Source organism: Argiope bruennichi, chromosome 6 (genome assembly GCF_947563725.1).
Source record: "Argiope bruennichi chromosome 6, qqArgBrue1.1, whole genome shotgun sequence".
Taxonomy (NCBI): Eukaryota; Metazoa; Arthropoda; class Arachnida; order Araneae; family Araneidae; genus Argiope; species Argiope bruennichi.
In genome coordinates this window covers 12,592,423-12,614,770 of record NC_079156.1, presented here as the reverse complement: position 1 = coordinate 12,614,770, position 22,348 = coordinate 12,592,423, and the positions used below count along the sequence as shown (strand labels likewise).

General features: G+C 31.6%; 2 protein-coding genes across 3 annotated transcripts in view; both read left to right on the top strand.

The window, feature by feature from the left end:
* Nucleotides 1-5,550: 5,550 nt before the first annotated feature.
* LOC129971161 (uncharacterized) lies at nt 5,551-8,768 on the top strand. Its single transcript, XM_056084675.1, has 2 exons — nt 5,551-5,632; nt 8,210-8,768. Exon 2 carries the CDS (start codon nt 8,219-8,221, stop codon nt 8,660-8,662), a length of 444 nt encoding a protein of 147 aa, XP_055940650.1. The 5' UTR covers nt 5,551-5,632; nt 8,210-8,218; the 3' UTR covers nt 8,663-8,768.
* Nucleotides 8,769-15,504: 6,736 nt separating this feature from the next.
* Nucleotides 15,505-22,348, top strand: part of LOC129972192 (uncharacterized) — a 29,869-nt gene continuing 23,025 nt past the window's right edge. The window contains exons 1-2 of one of the 2 annotated variants that reach the window (XM_056086223.1): nt 15,505-15,738; nt 17,445-18,132. In XM_056086223.1, the coding sequence (XP_055942198.1) occupies nt 17,447-18,132 (686 nt within the window). In that variant the 5' untranslated portion in view covers nt 15,505-15,738; nt 17,445-17,446. The remainder of the gene's footprint in view (nt 15,739-17,444; nt 18,133-22,348) is intronic. The other variant, XM_056086224.1, reaches the window with a different exon arrangement.

Sequence of the window (22,348 nt, the reverse complement as noted above, 5' to 3'; positions counted from 1 at the left end):
TAAAAGTTGCACCGTGTAATCACACTAGGTGTTAAAAGTTACTTATTAACAAGCATATCGTTGCTAAATCTTTTTCAAAATTTTTGCATTTTATTCCCGCAAAAGATTCAAATTTTCATTTATTATAAAAAAAACTTTTAAAAGAAGTTTTATCTTCAGAGTTTCAGCTTCTATTGTTTCTATTTATTTTGGTTTTTAAAGAGTGGAAATGAACTAAAATGTGTTGCGTCGATTACAAAGTTTCGCACTCGCACTTTTTAGTTGAATGCTTCTCAGCAGTTTGATGTCTGTTTGATGAGCTTTCAATTAAAGGAATCCATTTTTATGCCTTTCATCTAATTTTAAAGAGTTTTATTGTCTTTAAATTTATAAAATTTGTATTTATTCACTTATTGATCAGTTTTAGTTTAATTATATTAACGTCCCGTTTTAAAGCAATATTATTCTTATGGATTAGATAAATTTATTTAGAGATCGGAATTACAGTTCAAACTAGATACTAAAGTTAAATTTTTTATTAATGGTAATCTAAACAAACTCAAAATTATGAGCTTAAGAAGATCCTGTCCATAATCAGAGAAAGACTGAGAATGTGTTTTAGGCTCTTAGTACATGTGTCCTGGCTCTTCCTGAATCAGCACAGAGCATTAAAACTGCGTTATTAGATTTCACTGACTAAAACAATCTCATATAAACTTGGAGCAATGGCACTGATATTAATGTAGGACATTTTTGTCTACTTTATGTCTTTCTGAAAAGGAGATTGCCAGACGCGTGCAGGTTCGTCAGCTTGATTCGGTCGGAATTTTCTCAAATGCATTTTATAGGAGCATACTAAATAACTGGTTTTCGAGGATGCCAGAAGGCAAATTACTAAATAACTGCGAATATGTACCAAAAAAACGAATTTTCCTATAAATTTTAAGAATCTTTCCTTGTATTAAAAAATGTCTAAGATAATTTTAGTATCTATCAAAATACTTGTGCGATTTTTCTATGGCTGTTATTTTAGAACACTGCTCACAAATCTTGATAACAAAACTCCTTGGAAAATTACCAGATGTATCACGACTTCTTCTTGTGTACAGTTGAACATCCCGCCACCACTGAAGGAAGCAGTGTCGACAAAAGTTATTGCGGCCGACTGCTGCCTTTAGCATAGCCTTATCACCGGCCGCATCCTCTTCGAGGTAGTTAGCCCTCAGCCGCAAAGTGGTCAATCACTGACCTTCTTCCTCGTCTTCCCGTATACCTGTCTCCCTGTTAAACAAGGAGCAGGCCATCACTTTAAGAAAATCTCCTCGAAATTCTCAATATTCCACCGAATTCTCGCTCCGCAATAATAGAAGTCCAAACACTTTAAAACTTTCAAAGAGTTGGTAAAAAAAACACGACAACTTTTAACATCATGTCCATCAGTGGTTTTAGATTTTCTGGTACCATCAGTACTGTACTTAAGTCATTATTTTCAACTTTCAGATTATTTCTTCATTCCGAGATTTCTGTGAATTACTTTAAGTTCTGGTAAACAGTACCTATTCCTTCACAGATGCGTTTATTTTCCTTCATTCTTCCAAATCTTTGGAAATATGCGGGAAATCTCCCATGTCTGTCTGTCACATATGTGGGAAATCTCCAATGGAAATAATTATTAAGAAATCTGTCTTAATATTTATATGTTCCTCATATCTAATTCATGATTAATTTCCACAACAATTAAAAAACTAAATCTCTTTAAACAGCATGTATTGCTTTATTCTCTTTTATTCCATTATTTTGATCCATTATATTATTAATCCTTTGCACTCGAATAGTGACTCTCAGGCACCATTCAAGACAAGTTTTGATGCTTTATTTATTTATTTTTCAATTTTGATTGTTAAAAATACCTACCGAATGGTAAAATGACTAAGTGAATAATTATGCTTATAAGATTAATAACTTAATAAGAGACTATTAAGTGAATAATTATGCATCGAATTACTTTTCCGAGTGCATTCTTATTTCATTATTTTATTTACGATATAATATTCTGGAATTAAATATTAAATTAATTTAATGAAAAGGATAAACATATTCTACCGTTTGGCGTAATGGCTTCTTGAATTTACTACCAAGAGTTTTTGAAAATTTCCTTCAATCAAACCATATCCATTTCGAGATCCCAGACCAAGTCTCCATTCGTCATGGCAATATGCAATACCTTTGATCCCAGGCGCTTGCTAAATCATTTAGCTGAAAACCTGCAGTCATCTCTATGATACTTGTTAAACTTAGCAGATTCCATGTCATCATTAAAATATGCTACAAACTGTTTCCTGCAGTAGGAAGAAGTCTGCATTCATGAGGATGGGTTCAAAAAATGAAGTGACGGTCATTATTCTAAATAATCTTGACTGAAACTGTGCACAGTTAGACTGTGCAATGGCAGGAGTAAGGCACTGAGTGTTTTTTGAAACTTTTTTTATTTTTCTCTGAAAGAATTAAAGGCATATGCAAAATTTTCCCTATAATTAAATTTCTATAAAATAACTTAAAATTTTTTTTTTATTATGAGTTCAGTAAGAGAATGCTAATATAAATGCATTCGGTGCTGAAAAAATAAAATACATTCGATGCTGAAAATCAGATATTTTTTTAAAGCGTAAAATTATGAGATTAATTAAGGGTAAGATTATATTTGAAACGAAAAATACCAGCAAACAAATTTTCTCCTGCTGGACAAGATTTTCTGCTATTACATTTTGTACTTTCACTGATTTCTCACAGCCATTGTAAGCTTCCATTGATATTTGTCATTGTTTTAAAATTACTTCTGATAATAATGCTATAACCATTTTCTTTAATTTCATTTTCATATTTGAAAGGTAAACTGTTTTTATTAATATTCAAACGAATATGCTCAGCTAACTTAGAGTCACTCATTTGTAAAAAGAAAGACGAATCATTCGAGTAAGGGAAGTCGCTAAATAAATTCACACTCAGCCACAGATTAGTTTATGACTGCCATCTTGTGGAAAAGATAGAGACTTCTGGCAGATACAATATATGATAAAGAAATAGCATAAACATTGAAATCGTAAATAAAGACGAAGTTTCAGTATATTTGTTGCCAGTTTAGCCAACTAAAATGATTACAGTTTAGGTTTTGAATAACAACAATGTGGTTCTGATAATACGTCCGAGAACTCTTCCAATTTTTTTTAAATAACTAATTAGTTTTCAATTGAAAAGTACGAGTAACAACATCACATTGAAATTTCACTACCCCCCAAAATAATTTTAAATTTAAAATAAAATGGTTTTGCCATTAATAACAAATGCTTGCAATTTTTAAATTTCTAATATACTTAATAGAGCCTTTTTTAGATTGATTATATTTAATTGTTAACGTGTTTTCAGTATTTTTAAGATTTAATATATTTTGCTTATAAATTTCTGACCCATTAAAAAATTTTCATTAAGATTTAGATTTTGAAACTCTAAAATGCCGGCGTCCTGGCATAGAGGTAGCGCGTCTTCCCCGTGATTTGGGCGTCCTGGATTCGAGTCCCGGTATGGGCATGGTTGTTCTTCCGTTGTTCTATCTGTGAGGTGTGTGAATGTGCCCTCCTGTAAAAAGGGGTTGTGCAAGCGAATGTGATGCGTGAGTAGCAAAGTCGTACTCTTGGCCCTAGTTGGCGCTACTAAAAAAACAAGAGAAGCTCCCCCACCGGCTTAAATCGCTGTCTTCGTAAAAGCGGGCTTGTCCATGGCAAGTGCCATAAGAAACAACAACAACAAAACTCTAAAATTTTAAATTTTCTTTCACGTGTTAAAATTGACTATACATAAATTTTTGATATATTTTAAATGCTTTTAATTCCCTACTTTTAGCTTTTATAATTTGTGTAATTAACCTTCATTTTATAATGTACTCTGTCACTAGAATTTTTTCTGTAATTTCTTGCGTGCATTCTCTTTTAAATAAATACATGTTAATTATTAACCAAAATGTGAATTTAAGAATACATTGCATTTATCTTTAAAATAATCAAATTAGTTTACTCTTTTCCTCAATTTAAAAATTAAATTCTCGAATTCCAAATTCTAATGCTGAGGCACCAGGGAAGACTTCCACTTCGTAGAATGCCATAAAATAAATGCTGTTGCCATTGCCGGTGTGGATTATAAAATTCTCCCACAATTGGCGATCAACCACAGGAACGTTGCTAATCGACCGGACTGAATGAAGCTTTATAGGGGGTTCTTAAACAGGTCTTAATCCCCCTTTTCCCTCCCCAGCTCCCGAAACGATATCTTTTATTTCAATAAGCAGCTTTAAATATCTAATTTTTTCGAACTGAAATAGAAAATTGTTAATTATTGGTCACTTTCAAGAGAGTTGGTTTGCGTGCTTCGTATATTATATATATATATATATATAAATCAACATTAAAACTTTAAATAATTTTAGGCAAGATGGTGAAAACAATACAATGCTTTATTTTTTAAAAATGTAGTACTATTTAATTATGATATTATTATTTTTAAATTTTAAAGAAAAGTATTTTAGGTTTATAAAAAATGCGAGACTTGCATACAGCAATAAATTATAAATGTTATTAGAAAACCATTATTAAAAAACAAATTATAAATGTTAATATTATTAAACATTTGATTTTACTTTGAGTTTGAGTGCATGGTTATTGAAATTAAATGAAAGGCTCAAAATTTAAATTACATTAAAAATGCAGCAGAAAGAAAATCGGGGCATTGAGGATTACGCAAATTTTAGTCAAGGGTTTAGTTTATTTATTAAATAATTCAGCCCTCCTGACTGCCTAGCTTCGTCACTGAATTACCTTTCAGAATCTGTGTGCTATTTTAGCACTATCATACTGATTTTAAATTAATCGTTTTTTGACGATTCATTTGAAAATTTCGCTTTTCAAGGGCGTATAATACCTTCTAAGGCTTTCCAAAAGCAACGAACGCTAAACAGTGCGTACCAGTCCCGCCCATCTCACGAAGGATTGCCATTTTTTAAAGAAACCTGATAAATCTGCTTTTCTACATTTTCTTTTAAATACGGACTGTTACAAAGGCCCGCAGCACGCAAATTGTAACAAGATCCGCGCTCTACTGACTGGCCGACGATTAACAAAGCAGTGACAGTTGTTGCGGACAGTTGTTTCGAGACCTTTATCACTTTTGATTATATAATAATCTTCCACTTTTCGGCTGTTCTTTTTGGAATCGCTGTCTTTTGTTTGAGCTCTAAACAGAAAACAAAGTCATCGGGAGCACTTTTTCGGACCACTCAGCGGTCATCTGGGTCAGGAAAGGGATGAAAAATGAAAATTCGTTTCTAAGTTTCGTTTTTACATTGTGAATATACAAGGATGTCCACGTTTTGTCCCAACAAAAATCAAAGCAATTAGATCGTTTAGCGATTTCTTTTCAGTCATTTTAATATTTCACGCTTTCTTTGCTTTTCGAGAGATAGTGTAGAATGAAAAGGAAAATATGGAACAATGTGCTTTGATTTTTTGGTATATAAAGGCTCGGAGGTTCACTGCTGAGCATGAGTTTGCATTTGCAGCAGAAAGCAGCCACAACTCTTTTTGGATATTCCAGTAAAGACATTCAGGTATGAAAAATTTAGGATCATTCTCAGCTGTAATGAAAATACCGTTAAAGTGATTTTCATATCTTATAATGCGATAAAACTTCCGTCTAGCTGATGCAAGCAAGTATTAGCGTAAGATTCATGTAGAACTTTTCGCAGCTATCATATATTTTTATTTTAATAATTGACTTTGAAAGTTACAATTTTTCCCTATCCTGAATCTGTTTGAAAGAGAATGACTAATTAATTCTGTGTTTACAGTCATAGTTAAATTTAGCTAATCTTTTTTGTATTTTTATTGCCGCAAAAAGCGTAAGCGTAATTATCTAAGACCATGCTTCTTGGCTCAGTGTAAAGGGGAGGTCTGACAGCAACTATTGGGCCAAACCTAGTTCTTTCTTGTTTCTCCCTAAGGTAAAAAAAAAAATTGATTCCAATTTTAATATGTGAGCGTAGTTGGTCTCTCAAGGGGGCTGATCCACATTTGCTCTTTACTCCCAATTTTGAGAAAATTTCCCACAGTTTAACCGCAGGGAGCGGATACGTTGCTGCAGCTGTCGATATTGATATACCAGTTTTTGAATAGTGCTAATTCAGAGAGCAAACTGATGGTAGAACTTTTAACTGTCATAGATTTTTATTATTAGACTACAATATTTTCTATGAAATAATGTAATAATATAATGTAACGACATCAGCATTAAAAAAAAGTTGCTCTAATCGTATACCTCAAGAAACATTATGAATGAATCAAATAGCTTGTTAACATCAAAATTTCAGATATAATCAGATTTATTGTAAAATAAATTCAAAAACGCTGAAAAAATATAAAGAAAGCAGTAAAAACTTATATTTTTGAGGCGTGTCCAGAGGGCGGATGGTTTCCCCCCCTTATTTCAGTAGACCAGTTGAAACAATATGACTCACACAATAGTACATCCCCCCCCCTTCTCTTTAGAAGCGCTGTTTTTTTGGCGCTTTATTTAAAATATTGGCCGTGATACGACTTGAACAACCTTTTCCTAAATGCATCGAACAATAAATTGACATTCATTGAAATTCAACAGCAATTTCATTCGGTGCGATGACAATCTCGTAAATAGTTCTTAGACGCCTGGACAGTGTATTGCAGACGTTCACTGAGAAATAATAAGAGAAAATATTTGAATAAGCAACGAATTTGAAATAATTTATCATAAAATAGAAAAAAAAACGTAAGTTGTAAAGAAATCAAAACAACGCAATACACATGCGTTTAAACAGTTACATTCGCAAATAAAGATGAAAAATTTAAATGGTAATTTAGAAAAAAATCTGCAATTTCCTTAATAATTATAAAGTTAATCATAAGAATATTTATAATGTTTTATCATTTTAAAAAGAAACCCATACATAATGAAAATCAGCATGTGTTTGGAAAATCAAATAAATTGCTGACGTTTTTCAATGGATATCAAAATAATTGTCTATCATTTAGAGCACAAAACAATGATAATTCAAATATGCATAGGGATTGCGCACAAGGTCTATACATATTCTCATTTCTTCATGTGCATATAATTTAATCAAATTCACTTCTATCTGTTCGAGTATTCAATATAATGTATAATTTTTAAAAATGTTTCGTTTCTTTATAACTTTTATTTAATTTATTTCATGTTTGAAGGAAATTGAATTTTGCAGTCGATTTTTCTCCTTACTTTTCGATAGTTTTAAAATTTTTTATATTTGTGTGTTCCAGATAAAAAACACACTAGTAAATATACAGAAATTGATCCTTTCATTTAATTAGATTTTAATTGTTTTTCAACGGTGCACCTGCAAGTCAATTTGAGAAAAAAATTATTACAAGAATGCATAATATTTATAATAATGAATTATAAAATTTATTAAATGTTGAAACACAGAAAATAATTTATATAAAATCCTTTTTACTTATACTTTTGCTAATATATTAAACAATATTAAATATTTTTAATAACAAAATCTAAGGGTCAAAGAAAGGACAAAAACTCCAGGAGACAGTTTAATTTAATTATATTAACGTTCCATTTTAAAGCAAAGCTAGGGCTATTTTAGGATGGACCTCGTACTTTGACGAGGACGACACTTGAGCTGGCATCCCTCTCTCCAGGCTTCCACACCATTCCAGTGGGAGAATATTTTGCCCCGACGTATTTAACGTGCATCAGACTCGCTTACACTTCGGTGGAATCGGGTCCCGAATCTGAAGCCTTTCGATCCCGAAGATAAGACCGTACCACCAACCCACCGCGGTGTCTCGAGAGAACAGAAACAAGGACGTAAAATTATAGTGAATATCACAAGAAAGAAAATTCGTAAACATTTATTTTAAATTTTAATGTGTATATTTGTATTAAATATTACTATATGATTGAAATTAAGCTTCTTAGAAGTATTTCTTTCTGTGGTACATATTTTTAATGTACAATTTTTTATGAAAATTTATTAACATATATTTTTTAATGAAAAAATATGTTTCTCTTTTATGCGCACTAACAAAAATGCAGTTTTAAAATCTTTTTAATAATTATTATTGGTGATATATTGCTTAAATGTTATTGTTATGACTTTCAGTGATACATCATGAACAAGCAAATCTTCTGCCTTATCTTGGCGGTTGTCGCCTCTTTGGCTGCTGCACAGAAGGCCAACAGCACTGCAAAGACAGCCGCCTCAGAGAAAGTGACAGCCAAGTCAGCTAGAAGTGAATACCACCACGGTCACCACGGTTTAGAGCATCATTTCCCTCATTACCATGGAGGCCATCACATCGGCGGATTTGGTCACTACAAAGAATTCGACCACTATCTCATCCCTCTGCTCGTCGTCCTCGGTCTCGGCGTGCTGGTCATGCCTCTCCTCAGTGTCTTCATGACAACTTTGGTGGGCAACGTCCCCGTGACCACCCTCGTCTCTGGGAGGAAGAAGAGGGAAGTGCCAGGTGCATTTAACGCCGAAGAGAAAATCACGGAATTGTTTAAAACATTTGGCAAAGCTCTCGAAGCGTTTAATGCAGAAGACAAATAAAGTCCAATTGAGCGTGTTTCTTCACGTTTTACGAACATCCTATGGCAGACAATCTTTTCTAATTATTTGGAGACAATGTCACGCTTTTTCTTTTAATTCTATTCAAACTCATGCACGCCAAAAAAAAAAAAAGCACTATTGACATAAATTTGCTTGCATTTACTAAGCATCGAAAATTTTTGAAATATTTGATGGACTCATTATTTATAGATCTCGAACAGCACAAAGATTCTGAGAGAGGTGATTTTTAAGAAATTTTTTTCTATGACGAATTAGTATTTTAGTTTTTATGTGCGATTCATTTTTTCCAAAATATGTGGAGAGAGTGTTAATTATATTGACTGATATCAAATTAAGGTGTTTTTTTCGCACATTTTCTGTTTTTTCTTTTGCAGTTTGATATTATTATGTTGATCAAATAATATAAAATGTATTTATAATTTTGTAAGCAACATGTATTACTAATTTTCGTCATTTTATCTTAAGACTTCACTTTCAATTGTTTTAATTTCGTTGATCGAAATAGATAATATCTTCATATTTACATCACAAGGAAAATATTAAAAATTCATATACAGTAAATAAATATTTCTTACATAATTTATTGCAAAACATTTCATTTTATTATTTATTAAAAATAACCAATACTTCATAAATCAATCTATTTCGAAATCGGGGGATTTTAGGGCTCACTCAAATAAAATAAATTAAATTCTCGTATGCGCATATAACGATGTTTGAATAGAAGCTTTCAAATATTTCGTCATAAACAAGAATTGTTTTCTATTATCACCTTTACCACAATTATATAATAAGCAACAAGTAATTTTTGCCCAGCAGATTTTATTTTTAAAATCTATCTTCTTCATTTAAAAGGAAATTGTAAAACTTCCAAATGCTTTCAAAATCTTTATAATTTGTGATCGTTTTGTTACCTCTATAAATATATAATTTCAGGTATTAATCGTATAATTTTAATAACGTTTCATCAAACAATTAGATTTTAAAGCGTCGGCTTTAGTCTGCAAGCAATTAATTTGTTTTATTTTTATTATATAACTTAACATCAATGACATCTCTGAGCTGGTCTTGGGGATATAGATGCAGTGTCCTTACAATTTAATGAAAGCGCTGGCGCTACTGAAATCTACTCAACTTTTAGATAAGCTGAGATGTAAATTTCAAATTTTTTAGCATACATTTTCTAGGAATTAATTACGTATTAATTTTGAAAAAAATTTTCATATTTAAATTAACTTTCGGATGCTGGACATCAGAAATAATTTTGCAACAAAATTTAGATATCAGTATAAATTATTTCAAATGATTTAAAATCATGGCTGTATTCTTGATAATGAATTCTCTATTTCAAGTGGAAAAAAAGAGAGAGGCGAGAGATTTTTACTCTCAATGTTTTGAAGATTTGCGTTGTTTTTATGTATTCAATTGTATTATCAATAAAAAGAATTTTATCTGTAAACGAAATGTCTTTCTTTTATCACATCTTTATTGATTTCGCTATCCTTTCGTCAAATGACGAATTTCCCGCTAAGCAATCTAGATAGCTACCTAGGTCTGCTCGGTGAAGGTGGAAAGAAGCGGACAGGACAATAAAAAACATCATTAGACTAGTTGTCGAATGTAATTCTAATAAATATAAATTCATTAAATTAAAAATTATTAGGACTACGAATATTTACACCGAATTATTGTAATCACCTTTGGAGCATTAAGTATTTATGTTACTAGTTATGCTGTATTTAAATAATAAAACAAGGATTTTTAAATATATGTAAAACATTCTTTGAAATTCTTCTACAATTTTTATTCTTTAGAATTTAATAAGACAGTCTAGTTAGTAACTGTTACATCTTTTTTTAAAAGCCATGACGAGTACGGTGCAGAAAGCAGGGGGAATAAGAGTTAATGAGAAAATATTTTAAACTTTCTTAATAAATCTTGGAAAGAAATTTCCCGACACAGCATTCTGATTTTGTGGGAAAATAGTCGCCCAAGTAACTCAGAAGTTAAAGTTACAGGGAAGTCAGTGTTTCAGCAATTCTGAAATTATTTTTAGAATGTAGATTAATTAGAAATCATTACATACATAAGACAAATAATATAAAATTTTTAGTTTTCTGTTTGTTTGAAGTTTATTACTTTTTTTTATAATCTATTAAAATATTTAAATGCTTTTATTAATAAATAAATGATTAAGAATCAATTTTATTTTTCAAGAATATTAATACTTTGGTTATTTTATGTAATTATTTACATAAAAAAATAATTTTTATGTACACTTAAAAAATAATTTCGTAATTATTCGAAATCTGGCTTCTCTGTAACTTTAACTTCCGAGTTATGCGTGCTATTATTTTCCAACAGAACCAAAACTCTTTGTCAGCAAATTTCTTAAAATAATTATATAAGTTCAAAACGCTTTCTTACATCTTTTTTTCCAGTTTTCTGAACTCCCCTTCGGTTCTCTGTATGATATTCGACACAACTTTAAAAAAAGAAATCTTGATAACAAATGAAAATTGGACTCTTTTGTTAAATCATGAAGAATAAAATTAATTAATAAATAATATTAAATTAATTAATATATAATTTGTTAATAAATAATTATTAAATAATAAATAAATCATTATATATGTATGTGTGTACGTATGTAGTGATATTTCCGAGGTAATGATATTAGGATTATTTTTATTCAAATTCTAATTAATTTCCTAACTTTCATCTTAAATTGGGCTATGTTACTTTATTCCAAAATTTTCTTTTATTGCTTGATCCAAATATCACTTTTTCATTAATTTATTTTTAATACGTGCTTGAAAAAATTGTTGACACTTTAGATTTCTACACCAAGGGTGAAGGGATAAAAATTCCAAACTCGTATGTATTTCTATCAAAGATACCTAAGATTCCCTTTCCTAAGGCAACATGTGTCCAAGAAATCCCTATCAAAAACTATAGGTAAAATAACCCAGGAAAAAAAAATATTTTCACTTTGCTCTTGTGTTGACGTGCGAACAGATATTTTTCCTTTTTCGTTCCCCAAAACAAATTATTGCATAAGTTGAAACTTAATCCAAAAATGTCATCTTCTCGGCCACGGATCTACCAGAATTACGTTACATACATTATATATATATATACTCACAGTTCTAAAATAAGTTCTCAACATGCTGATCAAGCTGAAAACCTGTTGAGACGTGAAACTAAATTGGCTAGTTATTAGAACAGGAACTTTATAATAAGTAATGTCTAGAGCAGCAATATACCTAAATACATCGCTACTGATTTCTGTTAAATATAAAGCAACTAAAATTCTTTTGAAGAATTTAGTTTTATTTTGTTTGGTAAATCGTATTTTAATTCTTTAAATTACTTTCTCGTATACGAATATTCTTGTAATACTTTCCCGTATTACAAAGAGGAATTCCCATGTTTCATGAAAAAATAATTTGGGAATCATACCTATCTATATAGAACACGATGGTTCAAAAATGCTTTGAGTTAGCAAATGAAATTTTGTACATAGTCTGTAGGTTAAATTTGTTAACGAATTTGGCACGGAATACACTCAGAAAAAGTCTGTCTGCCCAAGTGTACATGGATGTGATGATTACAAAACACTAGGATCTGTATCTATAAAATTTAGTTCACAATTTTAGAATCTAATGTATAGATCCGTATTAAATTTGGAACCTAATTCAATAAGAGGATTGGCCGTCTGCAGGTCTTTAATTTTGCATGCACTTGAACGTGATAGCTCAAAAACGTACAACTTGAATAATTGAAATTTGATGCACTGTTTTGCAATCTAAAGTTTAGATTTGAATCAGATTTTAGGCACATTCATTAAAGGGCTAATCATTTGTCATTCTGTATATTCTCATGCAGATAAACACGCAGCGATTTAGATAAATGAAATTTGGTATGGAACTTTGCTACTAACATGGTAGTTGTGTGTCAAACTTTGGTTACTTTCGGTCTAAAAAAATGCAGCCTTGGTTTTTCTCACTATTTTATGAAAAGGACTCATATGCATGATTCTGAAAATAAAATTCTGAGCACTCATGGCATTCGTGACTTTAACCATGGCTTTTTTTTTGTTGGGAGAGATTATACCTTTATTGAAGAATATAGGAAAAAGTTTCAGGAAAACCATTCCTACTGGTTTTTGAATTCCTACCAGCTTGAGCTCAAAGCTCGAACTTATTTGACTGATATCGCAGAGACGGGAATTTATTTAATCCAATGTCACGCATTTCCTTCCATCAATATTTCTTTATTAAGGAGAAAATCAATCAATCAAAGCTGAGCTCAACAACTTCGAAAGCTGTGCATGGGAAGAGTCATAAAGTTCATATTTCGCAAATGAATTAAGTTATTATTCATAACTGCATTATGTAGCGGTTACATAACCCTACTACTTTCTCTTTTGGTGCAACAGATGACTTTACTTCATTAACATCAAGGTATATCTCCCCTGATCCTTCTTGGGGGTCATTTTTAGATTGTTTTCTAAGTATGTGTCGCGTGTTTTTGTGTTCATGTTTGTTTTGTCTTGTGAAATGCGGAACTTAGAAAATAATTAAATAATTATTCCTGAAACTCGTCTATTATTTTCCTCTACCTCATAATAAAATTATAAATAATCTCGTTCCTCTACAATCGTAGATTAAATTATTATCATAATTCGAGATTTTATTTGCTATTTCATATCAACGAAAAAGTGACGAATTCTGTTACTTGCATTTAGTTTTACTTTTCAGTATATGAGGTAGAAAAAAATAATTATAATCGGCAAGTTATTTGGCGATTCGTCATGTTTATATATTTCGTAAATTCGAGAGAAAAAAAAATTGATATTAGGTTTGTTAGTGGATAAAGAAACTCTAAAAAGTAAAATCTAAACAGATAAAATTTGATATCACCAGGACTGAATATCATCTAACCTGCCAAATGGTTCATTTCACCGATTATCTCTATCTATCCAGATATATATGAAACAGATGACCCAAGTAACTAAGTAGATGAATTTTAAATACGGATTTATCACTAGTAGATTTTGTCAAATTGTGAATCAAAAGTTGACTGTCTATCGGCTCACATGGATGTGAAAGCAAAATGAAATCTGATAAGCAATCAAAACCTTAGATTTGTACCAAATTTTGATCATCTCGGCTAACTGAGAGTGATGCGAAATAAGTAACGCAAAATGATAAGATAAAAAAAACAACATAGACATTTTTAGGTATATGCACGGAGGACAATTAAATGGACAATTCTGCATTTTTTTTTTATCCTATTCATAAATTTTAAAAAATAATTGGTATAAAATCAATATTATCAGAGTTAAACGATGACGAGTTATATCAGAGTTGAAAGCATTTTTACACACTTGTTAATATAACTAAAAAAATATTGTTTTAAGAGGCGAGTTTACTGATGTTACACATTTGGAGTATATTTGGCACAAAAACTTAGATATAAAATATTATTAGAGATAAAGCCCATATGAGTTGGAACAATCACAAAGGCTCAATTTTTCTAATGGGAATTAGGTGACCCACATTGTCCAGATTTTTATTTTATGATAAACAATTTACAAAAGGAAAATATAAACGAAATTTTTGGCTAAAAAACACATTTCTAGACAATTCTTTCTTGTATAAAATTTGATCATTCTTTAGGAATAGCAGCAATGAACCTGCCAAATGAAAATGCATATTTTTGATTCCAACTCTACTTGTCGAACTTGTTGCTTTTGAGGTCTTAATAAGTAAAATTTTCAAAAACATCAAGGAATAAAATTCTAAAATAAGATGCGTCATAGTAGATATGAATGATAGTATGGTATGTTACGTGTCTAACATCAAATTCAAATCTCAGAATGCTGATGAAGAGGGCTGCCTTTCCTTTTCTTGTTATAGATGGCAATGACTTTTTACAACAGTATTCACATCTTCTCACTGTGTATGCAAGTTAATCACAAAATTTTTTCGTACCACTAAATAAACCTGTTCGAGAAACGGAAAAATAAAATCGAATGTGCAGACATATTTCGTCATTGGGAAGCATAAAGACACGCTGAATTTCATTTTTGAAATGCCAGATACATTAAATAATACATGGGCAACTGTCAAAGCCGTATTTTATCAAACCTCTTTGTTCTAAATTTTGAAATAAAAATCACAAATCAGAAAACGAAAGTTAGATGGAGCAATAGACGATGAATATAAAATATATTATCTAAGGATCTGAAATTTCTTCCTACTCTTTTTGTCCTTAAATAAATCAGAAAACGAAAGTTAGATGAAGCAATTGACGATGAATATAAAATATATTATTTAAGGATCTGCATTTCTTCCTACTCTTTTTGTCCCTAAATAAATCAGTGTCTTTGAATTAATTAATTATTTCCTTATCTTTTTGGGGGGGATTTTAATTACTCGCCCTCCCCTTCCCAAAATCAACGGGTGCCCCGTATAATGCGTCCTCACTTCATAAGCACATTCTTGTCCTTCATGACGACTGGGTTCATTGGCACAAATTTTTGTATCCGAATAAGGCGAGAAGACCCTCTAGGCGACAAATTGTTCCTGCAAAGCAGAGACTTTGAACTTGACTTCTAGAGCTTTAGGGGGAGGGGAGATGGTGGAATTCGACCTTGATAAAAGATATTTGAACTGAATCTGAGCTGAAAACTGGGTTGGAGTCATCAACCCAACGCGCTGGTTTCTTGAAAGATGGAGTCCCCTGCGAAGCAACCTAATGGTGCTGAAATCTAATGAGGATATATTTCTCCATCTTCAGTTCCGTGTTATAAAAGAGAGGGGTCACTTGCGCTCTAGGTCAGCGTGTCACAGAACCTAAGGAATCAGGAGCGTTCGTTTTCAACGGTTTCAGATTGTTGTCGAGGCAAGTGTTTCACTTTCTGACCGGATTCTGAGACGCGCTTATCCGTGGGAGGGAATTTTATAGTTGAAAGTAACTTTCTCTTTTAAAGGGGGGATTACAGACATCTCTTGCTTGAAATCATCGTGAAGATAATCTTACTTCAGGTAAGCTTTCAGTCAATGTCTATGAATGTAAAAAACGATGTTTTATTGTTCATTCCTGTGTTCATTGTGTTTGGTTCGTTTAGATTTTGTTTCTGCTCGGGATGCTGCGTGGTAACAGTTATTTCTAAGGAGCGAAACCCGATTTTCCAACGTGTTACATCTACTAGTAATAAAACAGTCAAGTTAATGAAATTTTTCACATTTTATTTGCATTAGCTTTCGTAATTTTCAATATGCATATCCTATGAATTATTTGCTGAAAAGAATTGATTTCTTCTGATTTTAAAAATTCATTGGAGTTTTTATTAAAGTAAAGATAAATTTAATTGCTAAGTCAGTGTTCCATTTAGTCCTTTTGCCTTGTTAATTCTTATCTCAGCTTATCCCATGAGTGTAAACGTAACGCAAAAAGAAAAGTCGAAATTTAAATAAAAGATTATAAATTGTCTTCCTACGTTACAATACTGCTTTCGTATTTCGTATCTGCAAGAATTTTTTTTTTTTTTTTTTTTTCACTTTGGCAAGACTTATTTAAAAAAAAATGCATAGTACATATTCAGACTTCAAAATTCATTTTAGAAGGAAAAAGCTTTTAAATAGTCAAGAAGTATTTTATTTGTGTATTAAAATTGTTCTGGTGGCAAAAAACAATTTTATTTCTGATAATTTTAACATTTATGTATTTAAATGTAATTAGATGGAAAAAAAGGGAGGGGGGAGAAGAAATAAACGTAAAATTTTCTTTGAGTTTTTATTTAGGTTTCTTTGAGTTTTTATTACTTTATTCTTACTTTTAGCCCACAAGCCAAACCAGTCTGTATAGAGCACCTTATTAATTGAGCATTTACTTTTATAATCATTACAGCGATGTAGCTATAATAGTTTGTAATTTTTTTGCGTTTCATTTACATGCAATAAATGAAGTAGAGAAAGAGAAAATATAAATAAATTTGTATTTATTCTCTTAAAAAAACACTTTGCTACTTTATAATTATTTCTATTACTTCTATGGTATACTATTTCCTTTTCAATCAATGACCATGTTTTAACTCTCTGTTAGATTTTTACGAACTCCTATGTAGCTTAGTTATATTTTGACCCCTTGACAATCCCTGAAATCTACTCTTGATAACCCCTGATTGTCAATCTTTTCGTGGGTTGTTTTTCTACTGTCTTTATTTTTTCCTTAGAGTCCTTATAGACTTTCGAGTAGTAGAATAAATAAAGTTTCACTTTATTTATTCATGCCAGAGTCACAAACCATGATTCCATCTGCTAGATCACTATGCCAAAAATTGCACTTTTTTTTTTCTCATATTTTAATTTGCACACTATTGCAATTTTTTTCTTTCTTTTCAATATTTTTTGCCTTTCTTAATTATTGTCTAAAATCAGCTTGATTTTTCTTCTAATATTTCTTTCTTGTTTCATAGAGCCCTCTAAAAAAACAAACTTTCTAATGAGACTGGTTTAAATGAAATCTTTGGGATCTTTCGCAAGATTGAAGAAATAATATAATGCATGCAAAACTTTTTTTTTACAAATTTAACAGTAAAAATTAAAGATTAAGATATTGGAAAGAAAAGAAACACGCGTTGCAAAAAATCGACTCCTTTAACATAAGGTCACGAATAACAAAATGCTAAAAAATACTTTTATATTTTTTGCTATATTTTTATATTTAATTTAAATTTGTTCTGTTTCAGAAATGGTAGAGCTTAAAAAGGCAGCATGGGCTTTCATTTTCAGCTTCGCTCTCATCGGGCAATGCTTAACAAAGCCACCAGCTTTCGTGCCAGCACCCCAGCTGATGGAGCAGTTGATTTCAGAAGCTGGAACAGAGCTCATGACCATGCGTCAAAGTCCATTGGCTCCATCACAATTTGCTTTGGCAGCAACTCGTTTCATCGTTATGTTACCGTTCCTTCCTCTGATGATGGCCATTCCTGGAGTCACGGCTGTGGTCATGCCCCTATTTATGGCTCTCCAAGACAGACTGACAACTCTCATTCCCAACATGCCCAACCTTTTTCGACCAGGGAATACCGGAAATAATCAGCAGCAAGGTGGCAGTGTCACAAACTTACTTAACATTTTCGGTGGCGCTGGAGGCGGCAATCAAAACCAGAATGCCGAAAATACTGGAAATGCAGACGCGACAAGCGAGACACCGACCATTTTCAGGTTTAAGCGATCCCTTTTCAAGCTTCCCGCACCGGCCAAGGCACTTAATGAAGGGTTTCGAGAAGTATTCGATTTCTTGGCAAAGACAGATGATGTCCTCAATCACTTGACGAGTGCGCAAGCCGACTGCAGAAGACAAGCAGTTTGTAGAATGTCTTCCATTGACCCCGCCATTGGAATGTTTATTGGAAATATGCTCCAAGTATTGAAGTAAGTGAAAAATTTGCCCCTCAAAAATGATTTCAGAAGATTTAATACACATCGAGTCTATGGAAAGACTTTAGATGCAATTAAAATTAAATATTAAAAAAGGGTTATTAAGATTACTTTTAGTTGTCGAAATCGAGTCTCTAAAATATAAGGTGAAAATGTTGAGAACAGATAGAAGAGCTCAAAATAAATAATTTTTGTAGCCGAAAATGTAAACGAAAACGGCTCGTGTAAGTATTAGCTCGCAAGGAAAAAATGAACAAATGAATGAAAAAGACAGGTAAGGTTCCAAAGGAACAAACATTTTTATAATTAAAATTTATACCATCAGCTCACAAAGGATCGACTTTGAACATTATTTTAAAATTCTTTGCGGCAACGCATGGATCAACGGTCAATAGTACCGATATCATACAGGGCATTCAGGTTTCCAAAATCACCTGATAATCTGTCCACTAGATCTTCATCGTACCCAGTCAGATTTTAGTAGATTAAGCTCTTAATGTCAACCTGGAAGGTATTTGTGAGCGTGAAAACAATCGATCTTTAGACGGATTCACTCCGTTTGATCCATGTGGTATATATGTAACGTTCAAATACTGTCTAGCCTTCCGCCTGGAGTGAATTGGTTAAACATTCGTGTGCTAACAGCTGGAGAAAACAAAGATATTCTGGCATGATATATTATAGAAAGATGCTTAACGAGTTTTGCGAATGACTGAATAGACTAGCCACAGCGTCCTATTCACAGTAGGTAGCGACTATGCTGGGTCACATTAGTAGTTGTACATAACAACCCAAACGTTAATGATGAATCTTTCCTGTCGCATATCGACGAATTCCAAATTTGCGCAACGATGCCTCCTGTTCGAAATCTGCACCGGGAATAGCGATTAACAATAGCGGACATCTTGCATCTTCGATGTAAATAGTGCAATCTGTGGCCTCAATGCTGATATTATGTAAGCGGTTTCTATTAAAAATCTTTTTTTTTTTTTTTTCAATCTTCTCTTCCAGGTTTTATTTTTATTTTTATCTGATACTTTAACAATGCTACTCAGTATAAAAACTCAATCATTGAAATGGTACCTCAGGAAGCCTTAACATGCACATATAGAATGCAGCGCAATTTCTGTATGATTGCTGTGATGAAAATCAAAAATATTTTTGGAAATCTTTTGGCCGTTTGGATTCAAAATTCGATACCGACTTATAATTTTGATGTAAGAAATTGATTTTAAATTTCTTTTATCCAAATCACTGCGTTTGAAGGCTATAATGTCCACATTCCCGAGAATGGACAGCCGACAGACAACCCATTGAAACCCCAATATTTAATGAAGATAAGCAATCCGGATTATAAAACCATATGCCAAATTCTTTCTAAATGATTTGAGTCATTGTCTTGACATACATATTAGTAACAGACAGGTTTCTCTTTTTTTGACTTATTTTGTACAACAGATAGATATGACCCCAAAAATAGATTTTTCAAGCACAAGAATAAAAAAAATTTGTATATTCATTAAAATTTAGAGATGTAAGTTTTTGGCGATTTCTATATTTTTCTTGTTACATTTCATATAACAGAAAGTACAGACATTTGCTTTCTTTCACAATCCTAAATTTCAATGACTGGATGAGATACTCGCGAAAGTATATTGTAATTAGCATTATAATTCGTCATCCACTTTTGTATAAGATTAGGGATTTACAATGATAAAGGAACTTGGGTATTTGATTCAAGATTCTTCTGTGCTATAGACTCTATATACAGTGTTATTAGTTACCTATCCCAAGTAAGATTTCTCTTCATATTTAAAAGTTAAGTACAGAATATTTCACTGCCGAGTACTCTCTGAACATACGCTGGGGTCAGAGATTTTATCAAAATCAGTATGAGGCATTCAGTGTCACGCTACCAGTTCTCAGAAAATTTGGGAAAATGTTGGAACTCCTCACATATATTCAATGTGTGACAAACCCCGTTTTTCTTCTCAACATCTCTGCCCACCTTTACACTGCAGAGCGCCTTGAAAATATCCTGTAAAGCCATCATCATACTTTCCCGACTTGTGGGAACTTTCGCAGCAAATTTTCGTTTTAGACTCTTCAGCATCGTATTTTTGTGATTCATTAATTTTCACTTCGATGATTCTCCCCTTTTATTTTATCAAAATAATTCTCCATTTGTCTTCAGATATCGATTTTTCCTTCCTTTCTATCCATCTTTCTAAAAATGTCGTGATTATAGCAATGAAATAGTGTTATTGAACTTAAACATAACCGATTTTAAGCAAACTTACATGCTAATTATAATTTTTTTGCTAGTCAGTGTAATAGAATTTCAAATATTTTACAATAACTTATTTTACATAAATAATATAATTATAATATATATTTCATAAAAAATAACAATAATAAATATAGTGGATTCCCAACTATGTATGGCGAAGACGACAAAACTGCCGAAATTCTATGATTTCCTATTCCAACGGTAACATTAAAAAATACCAATTTTTTTATGAGAAGTAAAATGAATGTTTTTGACCGTTTAGTAGAAGGTAATAACTTAAAATGTCTCCAATGTCGCAGCATGTACATGGCACCTAGAAGGGTTGTAGCAGATGTCATTTGCAAAGCCTTGGTAATGTATATTCATCATCATTTTTTTTTTTTTACGGAGATAATTATTTTTTTCAAAAACCTGGCAATTGAGTCTCTGCTGTGATTTCCAATTAAATTTTGAGCTACTGACTTTCTCAAAATTCGTTGAATTTGACATTAATTTTAAAACAGGAAAAAAGCGTCACACTGTTCAGTTGAAATTTTAAGTTCATTTTAAATAAAAATTATGCGCGAAAACATATGTTCTCTCAAATGTCTGGATTCTAAAATCGAATAAATCCAAATGATAAAGTTTTGAAATGAATAAAATATCGGATAAACTGCTTTATAGCCAGCCTAATTGCAGTTTGCAACCTTGTAATATCTCAGACAATTTTTTTTTAATGAAATAGTATGTATATACCTTTCTAGATTTTCTTTGAAGTTCACGAATTTTTAACTCTTTTTAAATATGCTAAATGAAAAATTATTTGGATATTAAGATGAAAAGATAAAAAATTAGCATCGGTAAAATTAATTTCGTTTTCAATATTTGCGATAAAGTTGCTTTTTCTTAAACTCTTTACACCTCTCGCTACAATTCCATTTCGCATATTTAGCTCTAACAGTGGTAAATATGAAAGGCATAGAATGTTTTTTCTTTATCTTTTCAGTACATTTTTCTTATTTTTTCACACAAAATTTCATGACGTTTGCTTGCCATTTGAGCGTGCTTACTATATTCACGATTTTGGAAATTCATTGATTTCCCTTGTCAGAAGAAAGAATTTAAAGCGAAGAAAGAGTAGTAAAATGCACAGTTTCACTGAAATATTGTTCGAAATTTTTTTATTTTATTTTATACACGTATATTATTTACTAACTTCAACAGAGCCCGATTGGGGCCAGGGGAAAAACTTCTTTGGACCCTCCCTCTGCTTCACTACTTCAGGAATGAAGAATCAAACTTTATGGCGGTATTTAAATTTTTCATTTCATTAAAGATATTGTTACGGATTCCACCACTACTAACTACTTCTAAGTCCGTAAATTCACCGGGTTCGTTTGTAGTGGGTGTATGGTGTGAAAACAATCAGCTGGTCTCAGTAGAAAACAACAACGACGTTTATTTAACACGAATACACGAATACACAGAGACGATAATTTTTATCCCCATATAAAAGCTTCTTAAAATGAAGTTCACAATGACGAATTAACTTGTTTAAGAAAATGGCGTTCCTATCTTTTTAACTACAAAAATATATTTTAAGCACGACTCTTAAGAACACTGAGCGTATCAGAAAGCCACAGAGAATCAGAATAAAATACAAGCAAAGCGGCAGAAAATGAAAACGTTCTTCGTCGCAGTTTCATTTGCTTCACAGATGCTTAATAAGAAATGATAATAATACAGTTAACATCAAAAAATTGGAAAATAAGAATTATACAGTAAAACAATGAATTAAAAAGAGTTTTTCAATTTTATTGTAGCCACTCCGCTAGAAACATGTAATAAATTAATATCATTTGATTGCTATGAGTGCACATTAAATGGCGCGCATACTTCGAAATAAAGCGAAAATAAAAATTTCTACTTGTTGAAAGAAAA

What these genes read in the sequence shown, in the direction of transcription:
- LOC129971161 (XM_056084675.1), top strand. Translation starts at nt 8,219, where the DNA reads ATGAACAAGCAAATCTTCTGCCTTATCTTGGCGGTTGTCGCCTCTTTG.